The sequence below is a fragment of the Ranitomeya imitator genome, chromosome 7 (assembly GCF_032444005.1).
Source record: "Ranitomeya imitator isolate aRanImi1 chromosome 7, aRanImi1.pri, whole genome shotgun sequence".
Lineage (NCBI taxonomy): Eukaryota > Metazoa > Chordata > Amphibia > Anura > Dendrobatidae > Ranitomeya > Ranitomeya imitator.
In genome coordinates this window covers 217208822-217231831 of record NC_091288.1, presented here as the reverse complement: position 1 = coordinate 217231831, position 23010 = coordinate 217208822, and the positions used below count along the sequence as shown (strand labels likewise).

Here is a 23010-nt window from a genome sequence, read left to right as displayed (position 1 = left end):
AGACGGGTGAACTTTGACCTCCCCGGTGGCTGAGTGCCCAGAAATAGACACGGAATGCGCTGAGCCCCGGCAGTGACGGGGTTACACCGAGGACATGCAGGTCACATGACTCTAGGACAGGAGAGGGGGGATTCTGGGAAGAAGTTTGCTGCGCAGCACAGGACACAACATGGAGAGCAAGTAAGAGACCGGAGCTGCTGCAGCGCCTCACTACCCTACTCCTCTTAAAGAGACAGGACCCTTGCACTTGTAATTTTCCCATGAGCTGCGGTTACAATCTATTGCTCCCTGTTATCAGGCACTTCAGGGTGATTCATAATGGGAGAAGGGCAGAGACCCCCGCCCCCCATAGATCCCCCTCCTCCCACATAGATCCCCTCCTCCCTCATAGATCCCCCTCCTCCCCATAGATCCCCTCCTCCCCCATAGATCCCCCTCCTCCCCCATAGATCCCCTCCTCCCCCATAGATACCCCTCCTCCCCATAGATCCCCCTCCTCCCCATAGATCCCCTCCTCCCACATAGATCCCCTCCTCCCTCATAGATCCCCCTCCTCCCCATAGATCCCCTCCTCCCCATAGATCCCCTCCTCCCCCATAGATCCCCCTCCTCCCCATAGATCCCCTCCTCCCCCATAGATCCCCCTCCTCCCCATAGATCCCCCTCCTCCCCATAGATCCCCTCCTCCCACATAGATCCCCCTCCTCCCCCATAAATCCCCCTCCTCCCCCATAGATCCCCCTCCTCCCACATAGATCCCCCTCCTCCCCCATAAATCCCCCTCCTCCCCCATAAATCCCCCTCCTCCCACATAGATCCCCTCCTCCCTCATAGATCCCCCTCCTCCCCATAGATCCCCCTCCTCCCCCATAGATCCCCCTCCTCCCCCATAGATCCCCCTCCTCCCCATAGATCCCCCTCCTCCCCATAGATCCCCTCCTCCCACATAGATCCCCCTCCTCCCACATAAATCCCCTCCTCCCCCATAAATCCCCCTCCTCCCACATAGATCCCCCTCCTCCCACATAAATCCCCTCCTCCCCCATAGATCCCCTCCTCCCCCATAGATCCCCCTCCTCCCACATAGATCCCCCTCCTCCCCCATAAATCCCCTCCTCCCACATAGATCCCCCTCCTCCCCCATAAATCCCCCTCCTCCCACATAGATCCCCCTCCTCCCACATAAATCCCCTCCTCCCCCATAAATCCCCCTCCTCCCCCATAGATCCCCCTCCTCCCACATAGATCCCCCTCCTCCCCCATAAATCCCCCTCCTCCCACATAGATCCCCTCCTCCCTCATAGATCCCCCTCCTCCCCATAGATCCCCCTCCTCCCCCATAGATCCCCCTCCTCCCCCATAGATCCCCCTCCTCCCCATAGATCCCCCTCCTCCCCATAGATCCCCTCCTCCCCCATAGATCCCCCTCCTCCCCCATAAATCCCCTCCTCCCCCATAGGTCCCCCTCCTCCCCCATAAATCCCCTCCTCCCCCATAGATCTCCTCCTCCCCCATAGATCCCCCTCCTCCCCCATAGATCCCCTCCTCCCCCATAGATCCCCTCCTCCCTCATAGATCCCCCTCCTCCCCATAGATCCCCTCCTCCCCCATAGATCCCCCTCCTCCCCCATAGATCCCCTCCTCCCCCATAGATCCCCCTCCTCCCCATAGATCCCCCTCCTCCCCATAGATCCCCCTCCTCCCCCACAGATCCCCCTCCTCAGCACTGATCTAAGGGTCTCCAGTGTCACTGGAGATGGATGAGGCCATGGATGTTACCAGGGATCACCCCTCCTTCACTGCACAAATGGATCTGTCCCAGAAGGTGCACTTCCCCTTTAATGATTTTGGGGGCTCTGAGCAGTGACAGCTGCTGGTCATTTGCCGGCACTGCGTGTAATAGAAATCCGCTCTCCAGCAGGCAGAGCTGCAGTGTAAAGCATGGAGGACGCTGGAGATTACACTCCCGGGTCACTGATCATAGCTGAGTCCTAATGGAGCAGAGCTGCAGTGCAAAGGGCTTATACCCATCTGCGAGAAAGAAAAACGGACGAGTGCTCGGCGAGTGCAGTGCGATTTTAACATGAGCTTTTACATACAGCAGTTCTGTCATTTACACATCTTTTTAAGACAAAATATTCAACACACACATATATATATATATATATATATATATATAATATATATATATATATATATATTCTGTCAAATCCCTGCAGGAGCCGTCAGGATAGAAGAGATGGATGACATACAGTAAATACACATAGAATAGATAGATATATAGATGTCAGTGACAAATACAATTAGTATGCAAATTAGGGGACATGTATGTAATTAATGAAATATTATTTTACAAAAAAAATTTCTTGGGCTCCCACATAATTTTCAAAACCAGCAGAGGGAAAGCAGACAGCTGGGGGGCAGATGTTTATAGCCTGGGAAGGGGGTAATAACCATGGAGCTTCCGAGGCTATTAATAACCAGCAAAGGCTATGCAGACAGTCCGATTTCAGATGTGATGTCACCCATTGAATAACATTGGTCGGATGCAGTCTGATTTTTTTTATCGGATTGCGCTCGTCCGTATGTCTCACAAATGAGTATGAGCCGTAAAGCGCAGAGGAGGGACAGCCTGAGCCTGTGATAAGAGGAGGCGAGTTTTAGGCTACCGCCAACAATGCAGCTCAGGTGAAGCCATTGATTTTGGGGGCAGAGCTGGCGTGTAAAGCATGGGGGGTGGATTTCTGAGCGCCTGTAACGTCTGGCTAATCCTGTGTCTCAGGACGGCGCCGTCACGTGACCTCTACGTGGCCGCCATGCTGCTGAGCGGGGCCGGAGATGCTCTGGGCTACAGGAACCAGCTGTGGGAATATTGTAAGTCGGGGCCCCAGATCCACGCGGAGCTGCAGGCGCTGGGAGGACTGGACAAGATCAGGGCGGCCCTCCCGGACTGGCCGGTCAGTGACGACACCGTGCTCCATCTGGCGACGGGCGAGAGCCTGGCATCGGGTGGGTGGTCTATATTATGGCAGACGGGGGTCCAGATCATCCAATCAGATCACTTCCTGACTTCTCCCGTTCGCCGCCCGCAGGGAAGCAGAATGACGAGCTGTATCACGACCTGGCCGCAAGATACGTGTCCGCCATGACGGATATGGAGGGACGGAAGCCCGGACCCACGAGCATTCTGGGTAAGAAGGTTGCTTTCCTTAGTTCTATACTCCAGAGCTGAAATCATAAGTCTGTCAACCAACGGAGCCGGTTACGCTCCGGTGCCGCAGTGCCAGGTCGCCACATCTCCCACAATGCAGTGCAGCAGAGCGCGCTCAGGCCCTGAACTAGGCAGGATGCAGCTCTGGGTGTGACTAGAGCAGAAGCCATCATGGACCCTCCTCTGGTTCTAGGAACCTCTCAGTTGAGCCCTGGGGAACCTGGCGGCTACAAAATCCCCTTTAACCCCTCGGCGACTGGATGCGGAGCGGCCATGAGATCCATGTGTATAGGGCTGAGGTGAGGAGCCAATAAATATAGGGGGTCCCCCGTGCGCCCCATTGTGTGTGATATATGGGAGTCTCTCCGCAGGTTCCCGCGTCCGTCTGAGCGGTCTCTTGTGGTCGCTGTCAGCGTGGAGAGCGGGAAGATGACGCACAACCATCCGACGGGTGAGTGATTGCAGCTCCGGGGGGCCGAGCGCTGCTGCGGCTGTGGTGGGCGTCATTGTCCCGCTCTCTGCAGGGTATCTGGGCTCTCTGGCCTCCGCGCTCTTCACATCGCTGGCAGTGCAGAGGGTCCCGCTAGAACAGTGGGGCCTCCGCCTGCTGGAGACGCTCCCTCTGGCGCTGGAGTACGTGCGCTCCACAGACCCGGACGCGGAGCGCCACCTGGAGGCGTGGGATTATTTCCAGCAGTCCTGGGAGAGGTGAGGGGCACAATCATAACCACCATTCTTTACACTGCAGGCTGTATCCTCTTATTCTGAGGTTCTCGCCCCAGGTACCTGTCGGAGAGGGGTCTTCAGCAGGGGGCCGGGCCGGCGCGGCTCCCATCTCCTTACGGCGCGGCGGAGCGGGATGTGGAGTACGGGCGGTGGAGCCTGGATGGCTGGCCGGGGCGTAGCGGGCACGACGCTCCTATGATCGCCTATGATGCCCTCCTGGGGGCCCAGGGATCCTGGGGGGAGCTGTGCAGCAGGTCCATGTTTCATGGGGGTAGGTAGCGGGGTTATACGCCGGCCCCTGCTTGGTTCATGGTACAGCCAGACTCCGCGCTTACACTGTCCGTCCCCACAGGTGACAGCGACTCCACCGGGGTGATTGCCGGCAGCTGCTGGGGGGCCCTCCATGGACTTACAGGGGTCCCAGAGGGAAACTACAGTCACCTGGAATACAGGGAGAGGATGGAGGCGGTGGCCCACTCCCTGCACCAGCTGGCCTGGGCCCATCACTGACCCCGGGAGACCTCTGGACATAATACCACACTTAAAGGGGAACTCCGGCTCGGTTATATCATAGAATGCTGCTCTGTGATAAGTTGTAGTCAGATAAGTGAAGTCAACTGCTTTTATGCTAATTTCATCATGTGACTTCGTGGGAAAACAAGTAATAAAATCCGCAGTGATAAAATCCAGTGATTCAATGGAACGTTCCTCATCGCCTCCTGGTGGACACCACAAGAACTGCGCAGAATCTGAAAAGATCTTTATTATCGGGAGTCGGGGATATAAAGTGTCGCCCTCTTGTGGGAGGAGCCGGTATGTGATTGGTCAGTAATGGGTGAGGCATCGGCGTGGCACAGAACTTGTGGCAGATGGCAATGTGGCACCGACTGCTGACTCTGGCCGTAGCAAACCTGCAAATAAAGAGCTGCACAATGGATGATGGGGGTGGTGGTTCTCTGTACACGGAGGTGTCAGGAGAAGGCGCTGCCTGTAGGACGGAGCAGGAAGACTCTGTGCCCAGAGGTGACGGCGAGAAGAGGGGCGGCTGGCGAGATGGGCGACGAGACGTCCAGACTGTAGACTCCACTGGGCAAGTCAACCAGGCTCCCCCGAGTCTGGAGAAAGAGAAGATCGAGCGTGAATGAGCGGCGCATGCAAGTGACGGGACTGCGAGAAGGCGACGTGTGCCAGTGACAGGACTGCGAGAAGGCGACGTGTGCCAGTGACAGGACTGCGAGAAGGCGACGTGTGCCAGTGACAGGACTGCGAGAAGGCGACGTGTGCCAGTGACAGGACTGCGAGAAGGCGATGTGTGCCAGTGACGGGACTGCGAGAAGGTGATGTGTGCCAGTGACAGGACTGCGAGAAGGCGATGTGTGCCAGTGACAGGACTGCGAGAAGGCGATGTGTGCCAGTGACAGGACTGCGAGAAGGCGATGTGTGCCAGTGACGGGACTGCGAGAAGGCGACGTGTGCCAGTGACGGATGTGTGCCAGTGACGGGACTGCGAGAAGGTGATGTGTGCCAGTGACGGGACTGCGAGAAGGCGATGTGTGCCAGTGACAGGACTGCGAGAAGGTGATGTGTGCCGGTGACAGGACTGCGAGAAGGCGATGTGTGCCGGTGACGGGACTGCGAGAAGGCGATGTGTGCCAGTGACAGGACTGCGAGAAGGCAATGTGTGCCAGTGACGGGACTGCGAGAAGGTGATGTGTGCCAGTGACGGGACTGCGAGAAGGCGATGTGTGCCAGTGACAGGACTGCGAGAAGGTGATGTGTGCCGGTGACAGGACTGCGAGAAGGCGATGTGTGCCGGTGACGGGACTGCGAGAAGGCGATGTGTGCCAGTGACAGGACTGCGAGAAGGTGATGTGTGCCAGTGACAGGACTGCGAGAAGGTGATGTGTGCCAGTGACAGGACTGCGAGAAGGCGATGTGTGCCAGTGACGGGACTGCGAGAAGGTGATGTGTGCCAGTGACAGGACTGCGAGAAGGCGATGTGTGCCAGTGACAGGACTGCGAGAAGGCGATGTGTGCCAGTGACAGGACTGCGAGAAGGCGATGTGTGCCAGTGACGGGACTGCGAGAAGGCGACGTGTGCCAGTGACGGATGTGTGCCAGTGACGGGACTGTGAGAAGGTGATGTGTGCCAGTGACGGGACTGCGAGAAGGCGATGTGTGCCAGTGACAGGACTGCGAGAAGGTGATGTGTGCCGGTGACAGGACTGCGAGAAGGCGATGTGTGCCGGTGACGGGACTGCGAGAAGGCGATGTGTGCCAGTGACAGGACTGCGAGAAGGCAATGTGTGCCAGTGACGGGACTACGAGAAGGTGATGTGTGCCAGTGACGGGACTGCGAGAAGGCGATGTGTGCCAGTGACAGGACTGCGAGAAGGCAATGTGTGCCAGTGACGGGACTGCGAGAAGGTGATGTGTGCCAGTGACGGGACTGCGAGAAGGTGATGTGTGCCAGTGACGGGACTGCGAGAAGGCGATGTGTGCCAGTGACAGGACTGCGAGAAGGTGATGTGTGCCGGTGACAGGACTGCGAGAAGGCGATGTGTGCCGGTGACGGGACTGCGAGAAGGCGATGTGTGCCAGTGACAGGACTGCGAGAAGGTGATGTGTGCCAGTGACAGGACTGCGAGAAGGTGATGTGTGCCGGTGATGGGACTGCGAGAAGGTGATGTGTGCCGGTGACAGGACTGCAAGAAGGCGACGTGTGCCAGTGACAGGACTGCGAGAAGGCGACGTGTGCCAGTGATGGGACTGCGAGAAGGCGACGTGTGCCAGTGAAGTGTGCCAGTGACGGGACTGCGAGAAGGCGATGTGTGCCAGTGACAGGACTGCGAGAAGGTGATGTGTGCCAGTGACAGGACTGCGAGAAGGTGATGTGTGCCGGTGATGGGACTGCGAGAAGGTGATGTGTGCCGGTGACAGGACTGCAAGAAGGCGACGTGTGCCAGTGACAGGACTGCGAGAAGGCGACGTGTGCCAGTGATGGGACTGCGAGAAGGCGACGTGTGCCAGTGAAGTGTGCCAGTGACGGGACTGCGAGAAGGCGACGTGTGCCAGTGACAGGACTGCGGGATGGCGATGTATGCCAGTGACAGGACTGCAAGAAGGTGACGTGTGCCAGTGACAGGACTGCAAGGCCGCGATATGTACAAGGGGACAACACGCGAGATCATGTGGCTGTATTTCTAGAACTTTCTCACCTGGAAGGAATTCCGGTCGATGATCCGGCAGATGTTGATGTCGCTTCCTGCCGCGATAATGTGACCTGCGCCCAACCAGCGGCAGCCGTACACCTGAGAGGCAGAGCGACACGTGACCGGACCGGGACATGGAGCAGCCGATCAGTGCACCGCGCCGGGATGGAGGCAGCGTGAGTCATTTACTCTAGTCACACCCAGAGCTGCACTATGTCAGTGATTGCACCTCCCTGCTCTCCTCCTGGCTCAGCGTCTGTACAGAGCTAATGTGAAACTACAACTCCCAGCATTACGCTGTCCGGGCCGCGTGCTGATCGGTGCATTACAAGATGTGACGGTGTGGAAGCCACAACACCGCTAGCATCCAAACAGGTGGTGAGCAGAATTGTGAGTGCAGCTCTGGATGTGACTGGAGTATAGTGTAACTCCAGACTGGTTCCTGTATCCCGACGTGTTCTGGCAGCGGTCGGACCCCCCGGTGCTGTCGGCAGTGTTCCCCAGACTCACCCTGCAGGGTCCGCGGTAGTGGTCGGGCACAGTGTCCATTTTCTGTCCAGTTTGGGAATCCCAGACCTGCGAGAGACCCCGGATGAGTGGAAGATGGAAGGATTTCCAGGGGGCTTCACCTGATGTCTGACAAGTCCTGCTGGGGGTCTTCCAATATGGCGGCCCCCCGTGTCCTCACCTGCAGACTCTCCTCCTTCCGCCAGGAGCCGATCAGGATCTGCTGTGTGTCCGCATCGATGTCCAGGGCGTCTCCACACACGTGGGGTCCGGAGATCTTCCTGGAGAGGGGAGAGTGGGAGCTTTACCCCCATGACTCACACTACGGCCCCCCGCACATCATCCGCCCACCGTTACCTTAAGGAATGAGCCAGTCTGACGTCCCAGAACTGCAAGAGACGAGACGGCGGCTTATAATAAACTCCTGGAGCGTAATAACCGCCCTGTGCTCATACACGGCCTCTCACCTGCACGGTGTCGTCCCAGCCCCCCGACACAAAACTCTCCTCGCTTAGGGGGTGGAAGGTGAGTCCGAAGATCCGGGAGCGGTGCCCGTCCATCACAGACAGCGAGGGGCTGCGGGGGGAGCGTGGAGACCATAGTTACAGGTGGGATGTGATACCTGCTGCTGCCACTAGAGGGCGAGCTGTATTCAGCCTCATTCATATCAATAGGAGGCCTATCCCGCTGGGTGCAGCTCGCCCCCTGGTGGTCTGAGCGGTGCTGCAGGTTGGCCCCCAATGATCCCAGCGGTCAGGGGCCCCGGTGGTGTCGCTGGCACAGACCTGGGCTGACAGACGTTCACACACTTCATGGTTTCGGTGTCGTATACAAGGATCTCCTCACTGGATCCCGCGGTCAGGAAACTGCGGCCGGACGGACTGAAGGCAGCGGCGAGGGTCTGTCGCTCTTCTGTCAGGGAACGCACGCAGCTCTGGGTGGAGACGTGCCAGAACTTCACCCGCCCGCTGGCATCTGAGGAGTTGAAGAACAGGTGAGACGTCGGGGGTCTGCGGACAATCCCTTTAAGACACGTGATCTAGTATCTCACATGTGGCCAGCAGCAGCTCCCCCCGAGAGGACGGTCTGCAGGGCTGAAATCGTAGCGCAGTCACCGGCAGCCGTTGTGCTACAGACTGGTCGTCCTGCAGGGTGTGCGCCCAGTGTCCGGCGGGCATGGAGTACACCTGGAGAGACACAGCATGGCACACAAGACGTCACCGGCGGCAGCACCGCTGCAGACAGTCACCCCACTGCACCTCACCTTTATGGATCCAGTGATGAGACCAACAGCAAGAAGAGATCCCGAGGGGTTAAATCTGCAGCTCATCACCCCCTCTCCACAATCACTGGGGAAGAGACCAGCAGAATAGTGAGTGCAGCTCTGGGGTATAATACAGGATGTAACTCAGGATCAGTAATGTAATGTATGTACACAGTGACTGCACCAGCAGAATAGTGAGTGCAGCTCTGGAGTATAATACAGGATGTAACTCAGGATCAGTAATGTATGTACACAGTGACTGCACCAGCAGAATAGTGAGCGCAGCTCTGGGGTATAATACAGGATGTAACTCAGGATCAGTAATGCAATGTATGTACACAGTGACTGCACCAGCAGAATAGTGAGTGCAGCTCTGGAGTATAATACAGGATGTAACTCAGGATCAGTAATGCAATGTATGTACACAGTGACTGCACCAGCAGAATACTGAGTGCAGCTCTGGGGTATAATACAGTAGGTAACTCAGGATCAGTAATGTAATGTATGTACACAGTGACTGCACCAGCAGAATAGTGAGTGCAGCTCTGGAGTATAATACAGGAGGTAACTCAGGATCAGTAATGTAATGTATGTACACAGTGACTGCACCAGCAGAATAGTGAGTGCAGCTCTGGGATATAATACAGGATGTAACTCAGGATCAGTAATGTAATGTATGTACACAGTGACTGCACCAGCAGAATAGTGAGTGCAGCTCTGGAGTATAATACAGGAGGTAACTCAGGATCAGTAATGTAATGTACGTACACAGTGAGTGCACCAGCAGAATAGTGAGTGCAGCTCTGGGGTATAATACAGGATGTAACTCAGGATCAGTAATGTAATGTATGTACGCAGTGACTGCACCAGCAGAATAGTGAGTGCAGCTCTGGGGTATAATACAGGATGTAACTCAGGATCAGTAATGTAATGTATGTACGCAGTGACTGCATCAGCAGAATAGTGAGTGCAGCTCTGGGGTATAATACAGGATGTAACTCAGGATCAGTAATGTAATGTATGTACACAGTGACTGCACCAGCAGAATAGTGAGCGCACCTCTGGGGTATAATACAGGATGTAACTCAGGATCAGTAATGTAATGTATGTACACAGTGACTGCACCAGCAGAATAGTGAGTGCAGCTCTGGGGTATAATACAGGAGGTAACTCGGGATCAGTAATGTAATGTATGTACACAGTGACTGCACCAGCTGAATAGTGAGTGCAGCTTTGGAGTATAATACAGGATGTAACTCAGGATCAGTAATGTATGTACACAGTGACTGCACCAGCAGAATAGTGAGTGCAGCTCTGGGGTATAATACAGGATGTAACTCAGGATCAGTAATGTAATGTATGTACACAGTGACTGCACCAGCAGAATAGTGAGCGCAGCTCTGGGGTATAATACAGGATGTAACTCAGGATCAGTAATGTAATGTATGTACACAGTGACTGCACCAGCAGAATAGTGAGTGCAGCTCTGGGGTATAATACAGGAGGTAACTCAGGATCAGTAATGTAATGTATGTACACAGTGACTGCACCAGCTGAATAGTGAGTACAGCTCTGGGGTATAATACAGGATGTAACTCAGGATCAGTAATGTAATGTATGTACGCAGTGACTGCACCAGCAGAATAGTGAGTGCAGCTCTGGGGTATAATACAGGATGTAACTCAGGATCAGTAATGTAATGTATGTACACAGTGACTGCACCAGCAGAATAGTGAGCGCAGCTCTGGGGTATAATACAGGATGTAACTCAGGATCAGTAATGTAATGTATGTACACAGTGACTGCACCAGCAGAATAGTGAGTGCAGCTCTGGGGTATAATACAGGAGGTAACTCGGGATCAGTAATGTAATGTATGTACACAGTGACTGCACCAGCTGAATAGTGAGTGCAGCTCTGGAGTATAATACAGGATGTAACTCAGGATCAGTAATGTATGTACACAGTGACTGCACCAGCAGAATAGTGAGTGCAGCTCTGGGGTATAATACAGGATGTAACTCAGGATCAGTAATGTAATGTATGTACACAGTGACTGCACCAGCAGAATAGTGAGCGCAGCTCTGGGGTATAATACAGGATGTAACTCAGGATCAGTAATGTAATGTATGTACACAGTGACTGCACCAGCAGAATAGTGAGTGCAGCTCTGGGGTATAATACAGGAGGTAACTCAGGATCAGTAATGTAATGTATGTACACAGTGACTGCACCAGCTGAATAGTGAGTGCAGCTCTGGAGTATAATACAGGAGGTAACTCAGGATCAGTAATGTAATGTATGTAAACAGTGACTGCACCAGCAGAATAGTGAGTGCAGCTCTGGAGTATAATACAGGATGTAACTCAGGATCAGTAATGTAATGTATGTACACAGTGACTGCACCAGCAGAATAGTGAGTGCAGCTCTGGGGTATAATACAGGAGGTAACTCAGGATCAGTAATGTAATGTATGTACACAGTGACTGCACCAGCAGAATAGTGAGTGCAGCTCTGGGGTATAATACAGGAGGTAACTCAGGATCAGTAATGTAATGTATGTACACAGTGACTGCACCAGCAGAATAGTGAGTGCAGCTCTGGGGTATAATACAGGAGGTAACTCAGGATCAGTAATGTAATGTATGTACACAGTGACTGCACCAGCAGAATAGTGAGTGCAGCTCTGGGGTATAATACAGGAGGTAACTCAGGATCAGTAATGTAATGTATGTACACAGTGACTGCACCAGCAGAATAGTGAGTGCAGCTCTGGAGTATAATACAGGATTGTCACGATATGGTATGAAATATCATAAGTAGTTCTCTAGCCTGTGTGGGCTAAGCCCCCCTTCTTGGAGTAACAGTTTGTAGCTGCAAATTCCTGGCTGTCCTTCTCTGAGAGTATGGGGGAAGAGAGGTTTTATTGCCGAACGGAATTTACGACTAGCATTTCCTGTGTAAGCTCTTGTTCAGCTATAAGGAAAAGTGGCTCCAAAAATTCATGAAAGATTCTTTGTTTAGTTTTTGTTAGATATTAGGCAAACGATTTAAGCTAGAAATACGAAAATATATATTTTTATTCTCACTCGATGTATCTACACAACCCGCGAAACACGAGTTTCTAACTCCATCTGGTAAAGAAGTAGGGTTTTCTCTGTAAATATGTATCCCAGATAGGACATATTTGATCTCATTAGAATGCTCACGTTAATCCGAGATGAATTATGGGTTTGGTATGACTCTGTCATGTTTTGTAGTGAAGTTATAGAAATTAGAGAGAATAGTTTAAAGTTTAGGCAGAATGTAGAGAGAGGAGGGTCTGGATAAGCCAGCCTTTCTGTGATGTCACAGCCTTAATGTTTTAAGTGTCTGGCAGGCTCTGAGGAGTCACTTTTTGCTGATTTCTCCTTCTGGACTGCTTTGTCCTATTGTCCTGGAAGAGCTGAGTACATCCCATGGACTGGGATGTATGGAAACTGCACTAGCCTGGATGCCTGCAATGCTTTTAATATGTGAGTGTTATCGTTTCTCATTTATTCCCTTTATGTTATAATTACCCTTGTACATATTTGCAATTGTCTCATGTATAACATCTTTATAAACTATTTTTAATAACGCACTGCCTAGTTATTTTGAATGGGATATACTATTATATATTAGTTCGTTCTCCTGCTCTAAACCGTACCCTAAGTCTCTTGAAGGGAAAATACGCTACTGTTACTGTTGTGTTGGGTTAGCTTCGGACCCGTTTAATCGAAGCTGGTGGCAGCGAAAGTGTGCTGACGGTTGGATTATGCTGAAGCAACTGCGGGTTTGATAATTATTGTTCCTGCCTGTGTGGGAGTAGTTATCGCGTCGCTGCAGCGTGCCCAATAGCCAGTACATAGCAGGCAGCCTTTCTGGCGACTAATTACCCAGGGTGCAGTACCTAATCTGACCTGAGAGTAAGGGGGCGCCAGAGAGCTGCAAGTGTTAAGTGGAACTGTAAGCGGATATACATAAATCCCTGCAGTTCGTGGTATATAGAAAAGCAGTGGGATACCTAGAATAAGCCCCTGCTGTAAACTAAGAGGTCAATAGCCTTGTGTGTGGTTTTTCATCACATTGTTAGCAGTGGAGGGATAACTAAGATAAGCCCCCCTGCACATGTGATAGCCGTCTGTTGGCCTAAAGTCACCCTGATCCGTGACGTAGGGGTGACGGTCACGGTGTGAATCCTGACCCAGTGGTGACAGCGGTCAGGGGAATCGTGACAAATTGGTGGCAAGGCGGTGGGATATCTTAGAGCATTAGTGATTTGGTTTGAGTAATCATTCCTCTCACTAAAAACTTGCAGAAAGTTCTTGTGAGGACTCTGCGCAAATAAGTTTGGAGAACGAACTCAGTGCTTTTTAGTTGTGAGACAATTGCGTACTGGTAATTATCCCCTCCCTTTCTCTTCGTTTTTCTATCCTATCTTTTATTTGGCAACCATGGTTGTGCTGGGAGAAACCTTCTATGAGCAGCAGACCAGAGACACCCTTGTCGCCTTATGCAAGTCACAGCACATTGACTCTGCAAGCAAAAACAAAGCCCAACTGGTCGCAGATCTGGTGCAATGGGAAGCCGCTCGAGACCAATCTCAGAGCTCAGAGGCCGCAGAAGCCAGCACAAGCGAACATGGTGCTGCAGCAGAGGTCCAACCACTGAATGCTGGCCCTGTTAGCAATCCGGGCGAATTGGACCTTCACCTGCAGGCGGCCTTGAAAGAATTCCCCACTGACGACCATGAGGGACGTCGGCAGCTGATTCAGCAATACCGGCAGGAGGCCCAGGCCCAGCAAGCCGAGAGAGAGGCCCGAGCTGAGAGAGAGGCACAGGCCCAGCGAGCCGAGCGGCAAGCTGAGCGGGAGTACCAGCTGCAGTTAGCCCGACTGCAAATGCAGGGGTTGTCTCAGACCAACCGTGAGCCTAGCAGCGCTCAGACACCGAAGCCCCGGCCTGATCACTTTCCTGTTATGGAGAAGGACGGAGATTTGGACACTTTTCTGCGGGCCTTTGAGAAAGCCTGCAGGCAGTACCAGCTGCCTACAGATGAATGGGCACGATACCTGACACCAGGGCTGAGAGGCAAAGCTCTGGAGGCGTTTGCTGCCCTCCCTCAAGAACAAGATGGTGACTATGAGGCCATCAAAAAGGCTCTGATAGCCAAGTACCAGCTTACACCCGAGGTGTACCGTAGAAAGTTCCGGACCCTCCAACGTGGCCCACACGACAGTTACAGTGATGTGGTGCATGGACTGGGGACCCACTTTGACCAGTGGACCCAAGGACTGTCAGTGACCACCTTTGCGCAGCTGCGAGACCTGATGATCAAAGACCAGTTCTTTCATCTTTGCCCAGCTGAGGTGCGACAGTTCGTGATGGACAGAGAACCCAAAGACGTGACGAAAGCAGCGCAGATTGCCGATGCCTATGAGGCCAACCGTAGATCGGAAGTGCGGAAGCCAGTCACCACCAGCTGGAGAGGGGGTAAGCCTGCAACCAACGCCAGTACCCCTGCCAGCCAACACACCCGAGGTCCTGGCCCTGTGGCCAACAGCACCAGACCTACCACCGAACCTCGCGCGTGTTACACCTGCAAGCGGCCTGGGCATATCAGTACCTTCTGTCCAGACAGGCCGAAGAACCCCCCAGCCAAGGCCCCAGGGCCTAATGCAGCAGTTCTTTTGGTGGGTGGTGTGGTTGGGAGGGTGTGTGACAACGTACAGCCCGTCACTGTGGGAGGCCATGTTGCTACAGGCCTCAAGGACACCGGGGCTGAATGAACCCTCATCCGACCCGAACTGGCGGCCCCTGAAGAAATCATTCCGGGGAAAACCCTAACTGTCACTGGGATTGGGGGCATCAGCTGTCCCTTACCGATGGCCCGGGTTTTTATTGATTGGGGTGCTGGGAGCGGGGTGAAGGAAGTGGGGCTGTCGGATAATTTGCCCACTGATGTTTTGTTGGGAACTGATTTGGGGAGGATGTTTGCATACTACGTCCCTGACACCCCTCCCCAATCTACTAATAAGGGTGACGTTAACCCTGATGATGATGATGATGATGGGAAATCGCATGTGTTACCTGACCATGCTTTATCTTGTAATGATGCATCTAATAACCATTTTTTCCCTAGGATTGAGGGTGAAAATGTTGTACCTGTGCCAGCGGAACCTGATAATGATTTTTCTGTGAAGGTTAATGTGTCCATAGGTACAGGCGTGCCCAGCCACGTCGCTCTGCGGAGTGAGACGGCTGAGGAACCCCTAACAGGGGCAAGTGTCGGTGCTACAGGAAATGGGGAGATGCATGGGAACCGTGAGGAAGGTGACGCCATGAAAGTGACCAGTGCCACCGAGGAAGGTAACTGGCCCATAAGTAGCACTGCCCCTGGAGTGTTGGGGGTGGATGGGGAGGTAAAGCCCATAGCAGCGCCGGCTGATGGGCCTGTAGAAACCCCCGGGGAGACAGCCTATGTAGCTGCTGTCACCCGCAGTCAGAGTGCCCGGAACGCAGATAACTGTCTGCCTTCCGGACCCTCCTCAGTCATCACTGTGACTGAACCAGAGGTGGACCCAGAGCAGGTCCAAGAGGGTTCCCGTGGGGAAGGGACCCTGACGTCGCTTCTGGCTTCCCCTAGCCAGGAGTTTCAGGCCGCTCTGCACACAGATGCGAGCCTAGAGAGTTTGAGACAACTCGCCGGGACGCGCTTCTCCGAGACTGATAAGGAGAAGGTGTTCTGGGAACGAGGAAGGTTGTACCGGGAGACAGTACCCGGAGAATCACAAAAGGAGTGGTTGAGGGAAAGACAGCTGGTCGTCCCGCAGCAATTCCGGGGTGAGTTGTTGCGGATTGCCCATGAGATCCCGCTAGCTGGACACTTGGGGATCAGCAAAACTAAGGCCCGGCTGTCTCAACACTTCTATTGGCCTAAGATGGGGACAGATGTGTCAAACTACTGCCGCTCCTGTGTCACCTGTCAAAGAGTGGGGAAGGCGGGGCCTGCTCTTAAGGCTCCCCTGATCCCTTTGCCAGTGATAGAGGAGCCTTTCCAGAGGATCGCGGTGGACATTGTGGGCCCGCTGGCCGTCCCCAGCAGCTCTGGAAAGCAATACATCCTTACTGTGGTAGACTACGCTACCCGGTACCCAGAGGCAGTAGCTCTGTCCTCAACTAGGGCAGATAAGGTGGCAGATGCCCTGTTGGCCATCTTTTCACGTGTAGGATTTCCCAGGGAAATGCTTACTGATCAAGGGACCCAATTTATGTCTCGCCTAATGGAGGCTCTCTGTAAGAGAATGCAGGTTAAGCACCTGGTATCGAGTGCGTATCACCCACAGACCAATGGCTTGTGTGAACGCTTCAATGGTACCCTCAAACAGATGCTACGCATGCTGGTTGAGACTCAAGGGCGCGACTGGGAGCGGTACCTCCCACACCTGCTGTTCGCTTACCGAGAGGTTCCACAGGCCTCAACGGGGTTCTCCCCCTTCGAGCTCCTGTACGGCAGGCGAGTCCGGGGACCCCTTGGGTTGGTAAGAGAATCCTGGGAAGAGGAGCCGAACCCTTCTGAAGTGTCCATAGTGGAGTATGTCATGCGCTTCCGTGACAAGATGCAGACCTTGACGCAGTTGGTGCATGACAACATGACGCAGGCTCAGGCTGATCAGAAGCACTGGTACGACCAGAACGCCCGGGAGCGGACCTACCACGTGGGTCAAAAGGTGTGGGTGCTGGTCCCCGTACCAACGGATAAGCTTCAGGCAGCCTGGGAGGGCCCGTACGTCGTCCACCAACAGCTCAACCCGGTCACGTACGTGGTCACGCTTGACCACGCTCGGGGTAGGCGAAAGGCCTTTCACGTCAACATGATGAAGGCTCATCACGAACGTGAACCTTTCGTCCTACCGGTCTGCAGCTTGCCCGAAGACGGTGAGGAAGACACCCTCCTGGACTTGCTGGCCCAAGCCAAGGCCAATGGGTCCATCGAGGATGTGGAGGTAAGCGCCTCGTTAACTGAACCCCAGCGGGTGCAGTTGCAAACCACCCTGGAACCTTTCCGGGTCGTGTTCTCCAACCGACCTGGGAGGACTGAGTTAGCAGTCCACGAGGTGGACACCGGGAATCACGCCCCACTACGGCGAACACCCTATCGAATCTCTGACCAGGTGCAGCAGACTATGCGTCAAGAGATCGATGAGATGTTACAGCTGGGGGTGATTCGGCGGTCAAAGAGCGCGTGGGCATCACCTGTAGTTCTCGTGCCAAAGAAGGACCGGACCACCCGGTTCTGCGTGGACTACAGGGGGCTCAACGCCATCACAGCCTCGGATGCGCACCCAATGCCGCGCATGGAGGACCTGCTTGAGAAGTTAGCTGTCGCAGATTATCTAACAATAATGAATCTGAGTCGAGGATACTGGCAGATTCCCCTGAGCCCCGAGGCGCAGGAAAAGTCCGCCTTTATCACACCCTTTGGACTGTACGAGTCCACGGTCATGCCCTTCGGCATGAAGAATGCCCCTGCCACTTTCCAGCGGATGGTCAACCTCCTGCTTCAGGGACTGGAGAAGTACGCCGTGGCGTACTTGGATGACATTGCCATCTTCAGTCTCTCCTGGGAGGAACACCTGCAGCATCTCGAGGAGGTGCTCAGGCGAATTCACCAAGCAGGACTGACTATCAAGCCGGGAAAGTGTCAGATGGGCATGAGGGAGGTTCACTACCTGGGGCACCGGGTAGGCGGGAACACCCTGAAGCCAGAGCCTGACAAAGTGGGAGTGATCGTGAACTGGCCCACTCCCGTGACCAAGAAACAGGTGATGTCCTTCTTGGGCACTGCAGGGTACTATAGGCGCTTCGTAAAGCACTATAGTAGCCTGGCAAAACCTTTGACGGACCTCACCAGGAAGAAGCTACCTCACATTGTCAACTGGACAGATGGCTGTGAGGGGGCCTTCCAGGCGTTGAAAACCGCACTGTGCAACGCCCCTGTGTTGAAAGCAGTCGACAGCAGTCGACCGTTCTTGGTGCAGACCGACGCCAGCGAGTTTGGCCTTGGTGCTGTGCTCAGCCAGGTTGACTCGGAGGACCAAGAGCACCCCGTGTTATACCTGAGCCGGAAACTTTTGCCGAGGGAAGTGGCCTACTCCACAATTGAGAAGGAGTGCCTGGCCATAGTCTGGGCCCTGCAGCGCTTGCAGCCCTACTTGTATGGTCACACTTTCACTGTGGTGACCGACCACAACCCTCTTCGCTGGCTAAACGCCATGTGTGGAACCAACGGCAGGTTGCTACGCTGGAGCCTTGCCCTTCAGCAGTTTGACTTCACCATTGAACACAAAACGGGCAGGGAGCATGGGAATGCAGATGGACTCTCCCGCCAGGGTGAACCTACTGAGGTGCCCATGGAGGCATACCGTCGGGTTCTACCTCCCTAGCGCACACCAAAAGGGGGAGGTGTCACGATATGGTATGAAATATCATAAGTAGTTCTCTAGCCTGTGTGGGCTAAGCCCCCCTTCTTGGAGTAACAGTTTGTAGCTGCAAATTCCTGGCTGTCCTTCTCTGAGAGTATGGGGGAAGAGAGGTTTTATTGCCGAACGGAATTTACGACTAGCATTTCCTGTGTAAGCTCTTGTTCAGCTATAAGGAAAAGTGGCTCCAAAAATTCATGAAAGATTCTTTGTTTAGTTTTTGTTAGATATTAGGCAAACGATTTAAGCTAGAAATACGAAAATATATATTTTTATTCTCACTCGATGTATCTACACAACCCGCGAAACACGAGTTTCTAACTCCATCTGGTAAAGAAGTAGGGTTTTCTCTGTAAATATGTATCCCAGATAGGACATATTTGATCTCATTAGAATGCTCACGTTAATCCGAGATGAATTATGGGTTTGGTATGACTCTGTCATGTTTTGTAGTGAAGTTATAGAAATTAGAGAGAATAGTTTAAAGTTTAGGCAGAATGTAGAGAGAGGAGGGTCTGGATAAGCCAGCCTTTCTGTGATGTCACAGCCTTAATGTTTTAAGTGTCTGGCAGGCTCTGAGGAGTCACTTTTTGCTGATTTCTCCTTCTGGACTGCTTTGTCCTATTGTCCTGGAAGAGCTGAGTACATCCCATGGACTGGGATGTATGGAAACTGCACTAGCCTGGATGCCTGCAATGCTTTTAATATGTGAGTGTTATCGTTTCTCATTTATTCCCTTTATGTTATAATTACCCTTGTACATATTTGCAATTGTCTCATGTATAACATCTTTATAAACTATTTTTAATAACGCACTGCCTAGTTATTTTGAATGGGATATACTATTATATATTAGTTCGTTCTCCTGCTCTAAACCGTACCCTAAGTCTCTTGAAGGGAAAATACGCTACTGTTACTGTTGTGTTGGGTTAGCTTCGGACCCGTTTAATCGAAGCTGGTGGCAGCGAAAGTGTGCTGACGGTTGGATTATGCTGAAGCAACTGCGGGTTTGATAATTATTGTTCCTGCCTGTGTGGGAGTAGTTATCGCGTCGCTGCAGCGTGCCCAATAGCCAGTACATAGCAGGCAGCCTTTCTGGCGACTAATTACCCAGGGTGCAGTACCTAATCTGACCTGAGAGTAAGGGGGCGCCAGAGAGCTGCAAGTGTTAAGTGGAACTGTAAGCGGATATACATAAATCCCTGCAGTTCGTGGTATATAGAAAAGCAGTGGGATACCTAGAATAAGCCCCTGCTGTAAACTAAGAGGTCAATAGCCTTGTGTGTGGTTTTTCATCACATTGTTAGCAGTGGAGGGATAACTAAGATAAGCCCCCCTGCACATGTGATAGCCGTCTGTTGGCCTAAAGTCACCCTGATCCGTGACGTAGGGGTGACGGTCACGGTGTGAATCCTGACCCAGTGGTGACAGCGGTCAGGGGAATCGTGACAAGGATGTAACTCAGGATCAGTAATGTAATGTATGTACACAGTGACTGCACCAGCAGAATAGTGAGTGCAGCTCTGGGGTATAATACAGGATGTAACTCAGGATCAGTAATGTAATGTATGTACACAGTGAATGCACCAGCAGAATAGTGAGTGCAGCTCTGGAGTATAATACAGGATGTAACTCAGGATCAGTAATGTAATGTATGTACACAGTGACTGCACCAGCAGAATAGTGAGTGCAGCTCTGGAGTATAATACAGGATGTAACTCAGGATCAGTAATGTAATGTATGTACACAGTGACTGCACCAGCAGAATAGTGAGTGCAGCTCTGGGGTATAATATAGGATGTAACTCAGGATCAGTAATGTAATGTATGTACACAGTGACTGCACCAGCAGAATAGTGAGTGCAGCTCTGGAGTATAATACAGGATGTAACTCAGGATCAGTAATGTAATGTATGTACACAGTGACTGCACCAGCAGAATAGTGAGTGCAGCTCTGTTGTATAATACAGGATGTAACTCAGGATCAGTAATGTAATGTATGTACACAGTGACTGCACCAGCAGAATAGTGAGTGCAGCTCTGGGGTATAATACAGGATGTAACTCAGGATCAGTAATGTAATGTATGCACACAGTGACTGCACCAGCAGAATAGTGAGTGCAGCTCTGGGGAATAATACAGGATGTAACTCAGGATCAGTAATGTAATGTATGCACACAGTGACTGCACCAGCAGAATAGTGAGTGCAGCTCTGGGGTATAATACAGGATGTAACTCAGGATCAGTAATGTAATGTATGCACACAGTGACTGCACCAGCAGAATAGTGAGTGCAGCTCTGGGGTATAATACAGGATGTAACTCAGGATCAGTAATGTAATGTATGCACACAGTGACTGCACCAGCAGAATAGTGAGTGCAGCTCTGGGGTATAATACAGGATGTAACTCAGGATCAGTAATGTAATGTATGCACACAGTGACTGCACCAGCAGAATAGTGAGTGCAGCTCTGGGGAATAATACAGGAGGTAACTCAGGATCAGGAATGTAATGTATGTACACAGTGACTGCACCAGCAGAATAGTGAGTGCAGCTCTGTTGTATAATACAGGATGTAACTCAGGATCAGTAATGTAATGTATGCACACAGTGACTGCACCAGCAGAATAGTGAGTGCAGCTCTGGGGTATAATACAGGATGTAACTCAGGATCAGTAATGTAATGTATGCACACAGTGACTGCACCAGCAGAATAGTGAGTGCAGCTCTGGGGTATAATACAGGATGTAACTCAGGATCAGTAATGTAATGTATGCACACAGTGACTGCACCAGCAGAATAGTGAGTGCAGCTCTGGGGTATAATACAGGATGTAACTCAGGATCAGTAATGTAATGTATGCACACAGTGACTGCACCAGCAGAATAGTGAGTGCAGCTCTGGGGTATAATACAGGATGTAACTCAGGATCAGTAATGTAATGTATGCACACAGTGACTGCACCAGCAGAATAGTGAGTGCAGCTCTGGGGAATAATACAGGAGGTAACTCAGGATCAGGAATGTAATGTATGTACACAGTGACTGCACCAGCAGAATAGTGAGTGCAGCTCTGTTGTATAATACAGGATGTAACTCAGGATCAGTAATGTAATGTATGTACACAGTGACTGCACCAGCAGAATAGTGAGTGCAGCTCTGTTGTATAATACAGGATGTAACTCAGGATCAGTAATGTAATGTATGTACACAGTGACTGCACCAGCAGAATAGTGAGTGCAGCTCTGGAGTATAATACAGGATGTAACTCAGGATCAGTAATGTAATGTATGTACACAGTGACTGCACCAGCAGAATAGTGAGTGCAGCTCTGGGGTATAATACAGGATGTAACTCAGGATCAGTAATGTAATGTATGTACACAGTGGCTGCACCAGCAGAACAGTGAGTGCAGCTCTGGAGTATAATACAGGATATAACTCAGGATCAGTAATGTAATGTATGTACACAGTGACTGCACCAGCAGAATAGTGAGTGCAGCTCTGGGGTATAATACAGGATATAACTCAGGATCAGTAATGTAATGTATGTACACAGTGACTGCACCAGCAGAATAGTGAGTGCAGCTCTGGAGTATAATACAGGAGGTAACTCAGGATCAGTAATGTAATGTATGTACACAGTGACTGCACCAGCAGAATAGTGAGTGCAGCTCTGGGGTATAATCTTACATTTCTCTCTCCAGCTGCAGTTCCCCCTCGGTGCTCGGCTCTGGGGTCGGCTCCTGGGGGTCTGTGATGTCCTCTGGTGATGACAGCCGGGTTGGGGGGCGGCTCGGTATCACACGTTGTTTCGGGGTCACCAGTATTCCGGCCATGACTCTGTAATCTGGAATACACCAATATTAATGAGACTGATGGACGTGCTCTCTGCTCTCTGCTCAGTGGGGCCTGTACACACTCCACATTTGCACCCTGCGTTATGACATGATAATTTTTCACCATCCCCTTAATGGAAGTCTACATTGCGCCCTCAGTAGTGAATGTTTCCCAGCAGCTCGCCCTGTGCTATAATGAGCGGCGGTACAGTGAGGAGAACATGGTGGCAGCCGCGGTATGTGAGGTGGCAGGTGTGTATGAGGGCGCTCTGGGGCCATTACACGCGGTACCGCTGCGATTTGTCCCCACCAGCGCTCGGTCTCGTCCGTCTCCTCAGCGTCCTTGTATCTCCTAGCAACCAGCCGGAAGTGACGTGAGGTGGGCGTGGACTGGGCCTCAGAAAAGGCGGGAAGGCATCAGCGCTGTAGACTCGGCTTCTCAGCACTCTGAGGGGAATTCTCCCCGTTATACCGCGGCGCTCGGTGTCTGTGAGGATCAGTAGCGCTCACTGCAGACTGTGCGTTAGTAATGGACAGGACTCAGCTTTGTACTATTAGTCTGCTAAGGTCCAGGGTGTTAACAGCGCCCCGATTTCCATGGTTGTAGCTGGTACTGCAGCTCTGGCTGAGCTCTGTAATTACCAGGCACAGATAAAAGGTGGTATATGGGGCGGCCAGTCCGGGGGTACCCCTAGTATATGGGGCGGCCAGTCCGGGGGTTCCCCCAGTATATGGGGCGGCTGGTCTGCGGG

At 52.4% G+C, this 23010-nt stretch overlaps 2 protein-coding genes across 2 annotated transcripts; one reads left to right on the top strand and one right to left on the bottom strand.

Moving 5' to 3' along the window:
- On the top strand, positions 1-4872 carry LOC138645535 (ADP-ribosylhydrolase ARH1-like). Its single transcript, XM_069734925.1, has 8 exons — positions 1-180; positions 2783-3009; positions 3093-3191; positions 3405-3510; positions 3583-3662; positions 3736-3919; positions 3994-4208; positions 4290-4872. Exons 1-8 carry the CDS (start codon positions 170-172, stop codon positions 4445-4447), a joined length of 1080 nt encoding a protein of 359 aa, XP_069591026.1. The 5' UTR covers positions 1-169; the 3' UTR covers positions 4448-4872.
- LOC138645537 (WD repeat-containing protein 5B-like) lies at positions 4681-22715 on the bottom strand. The gene is made up of 11 exons (XM_069734928.1): positions 22569-22715; positions 22113-22269; positions 8921-9005; positions 8708-8843; positions 8442-8631; positions 8124-8232; positions 8014-8045; positions 7838-7937; positions 7660-7725; positions 7156-7248; positions 4681-5052 (listed from the first exon to the last, which is right to left on the bottom strand). The coding sequence occupies exons 2-11, from the start codon at positions 22256-22258 to the stop codon at positions 4909-4911; spliced, it is 1101 nt and encodes a 366-aa protein (XP_069591029.1). The 5' UTR covers positions 22259-22269; positions 22569-22715; the 3' UTR covers positions 4681-4908.
- Between the last annotated feature and the right edge of the window lie 295 nt (positions 22716-23010).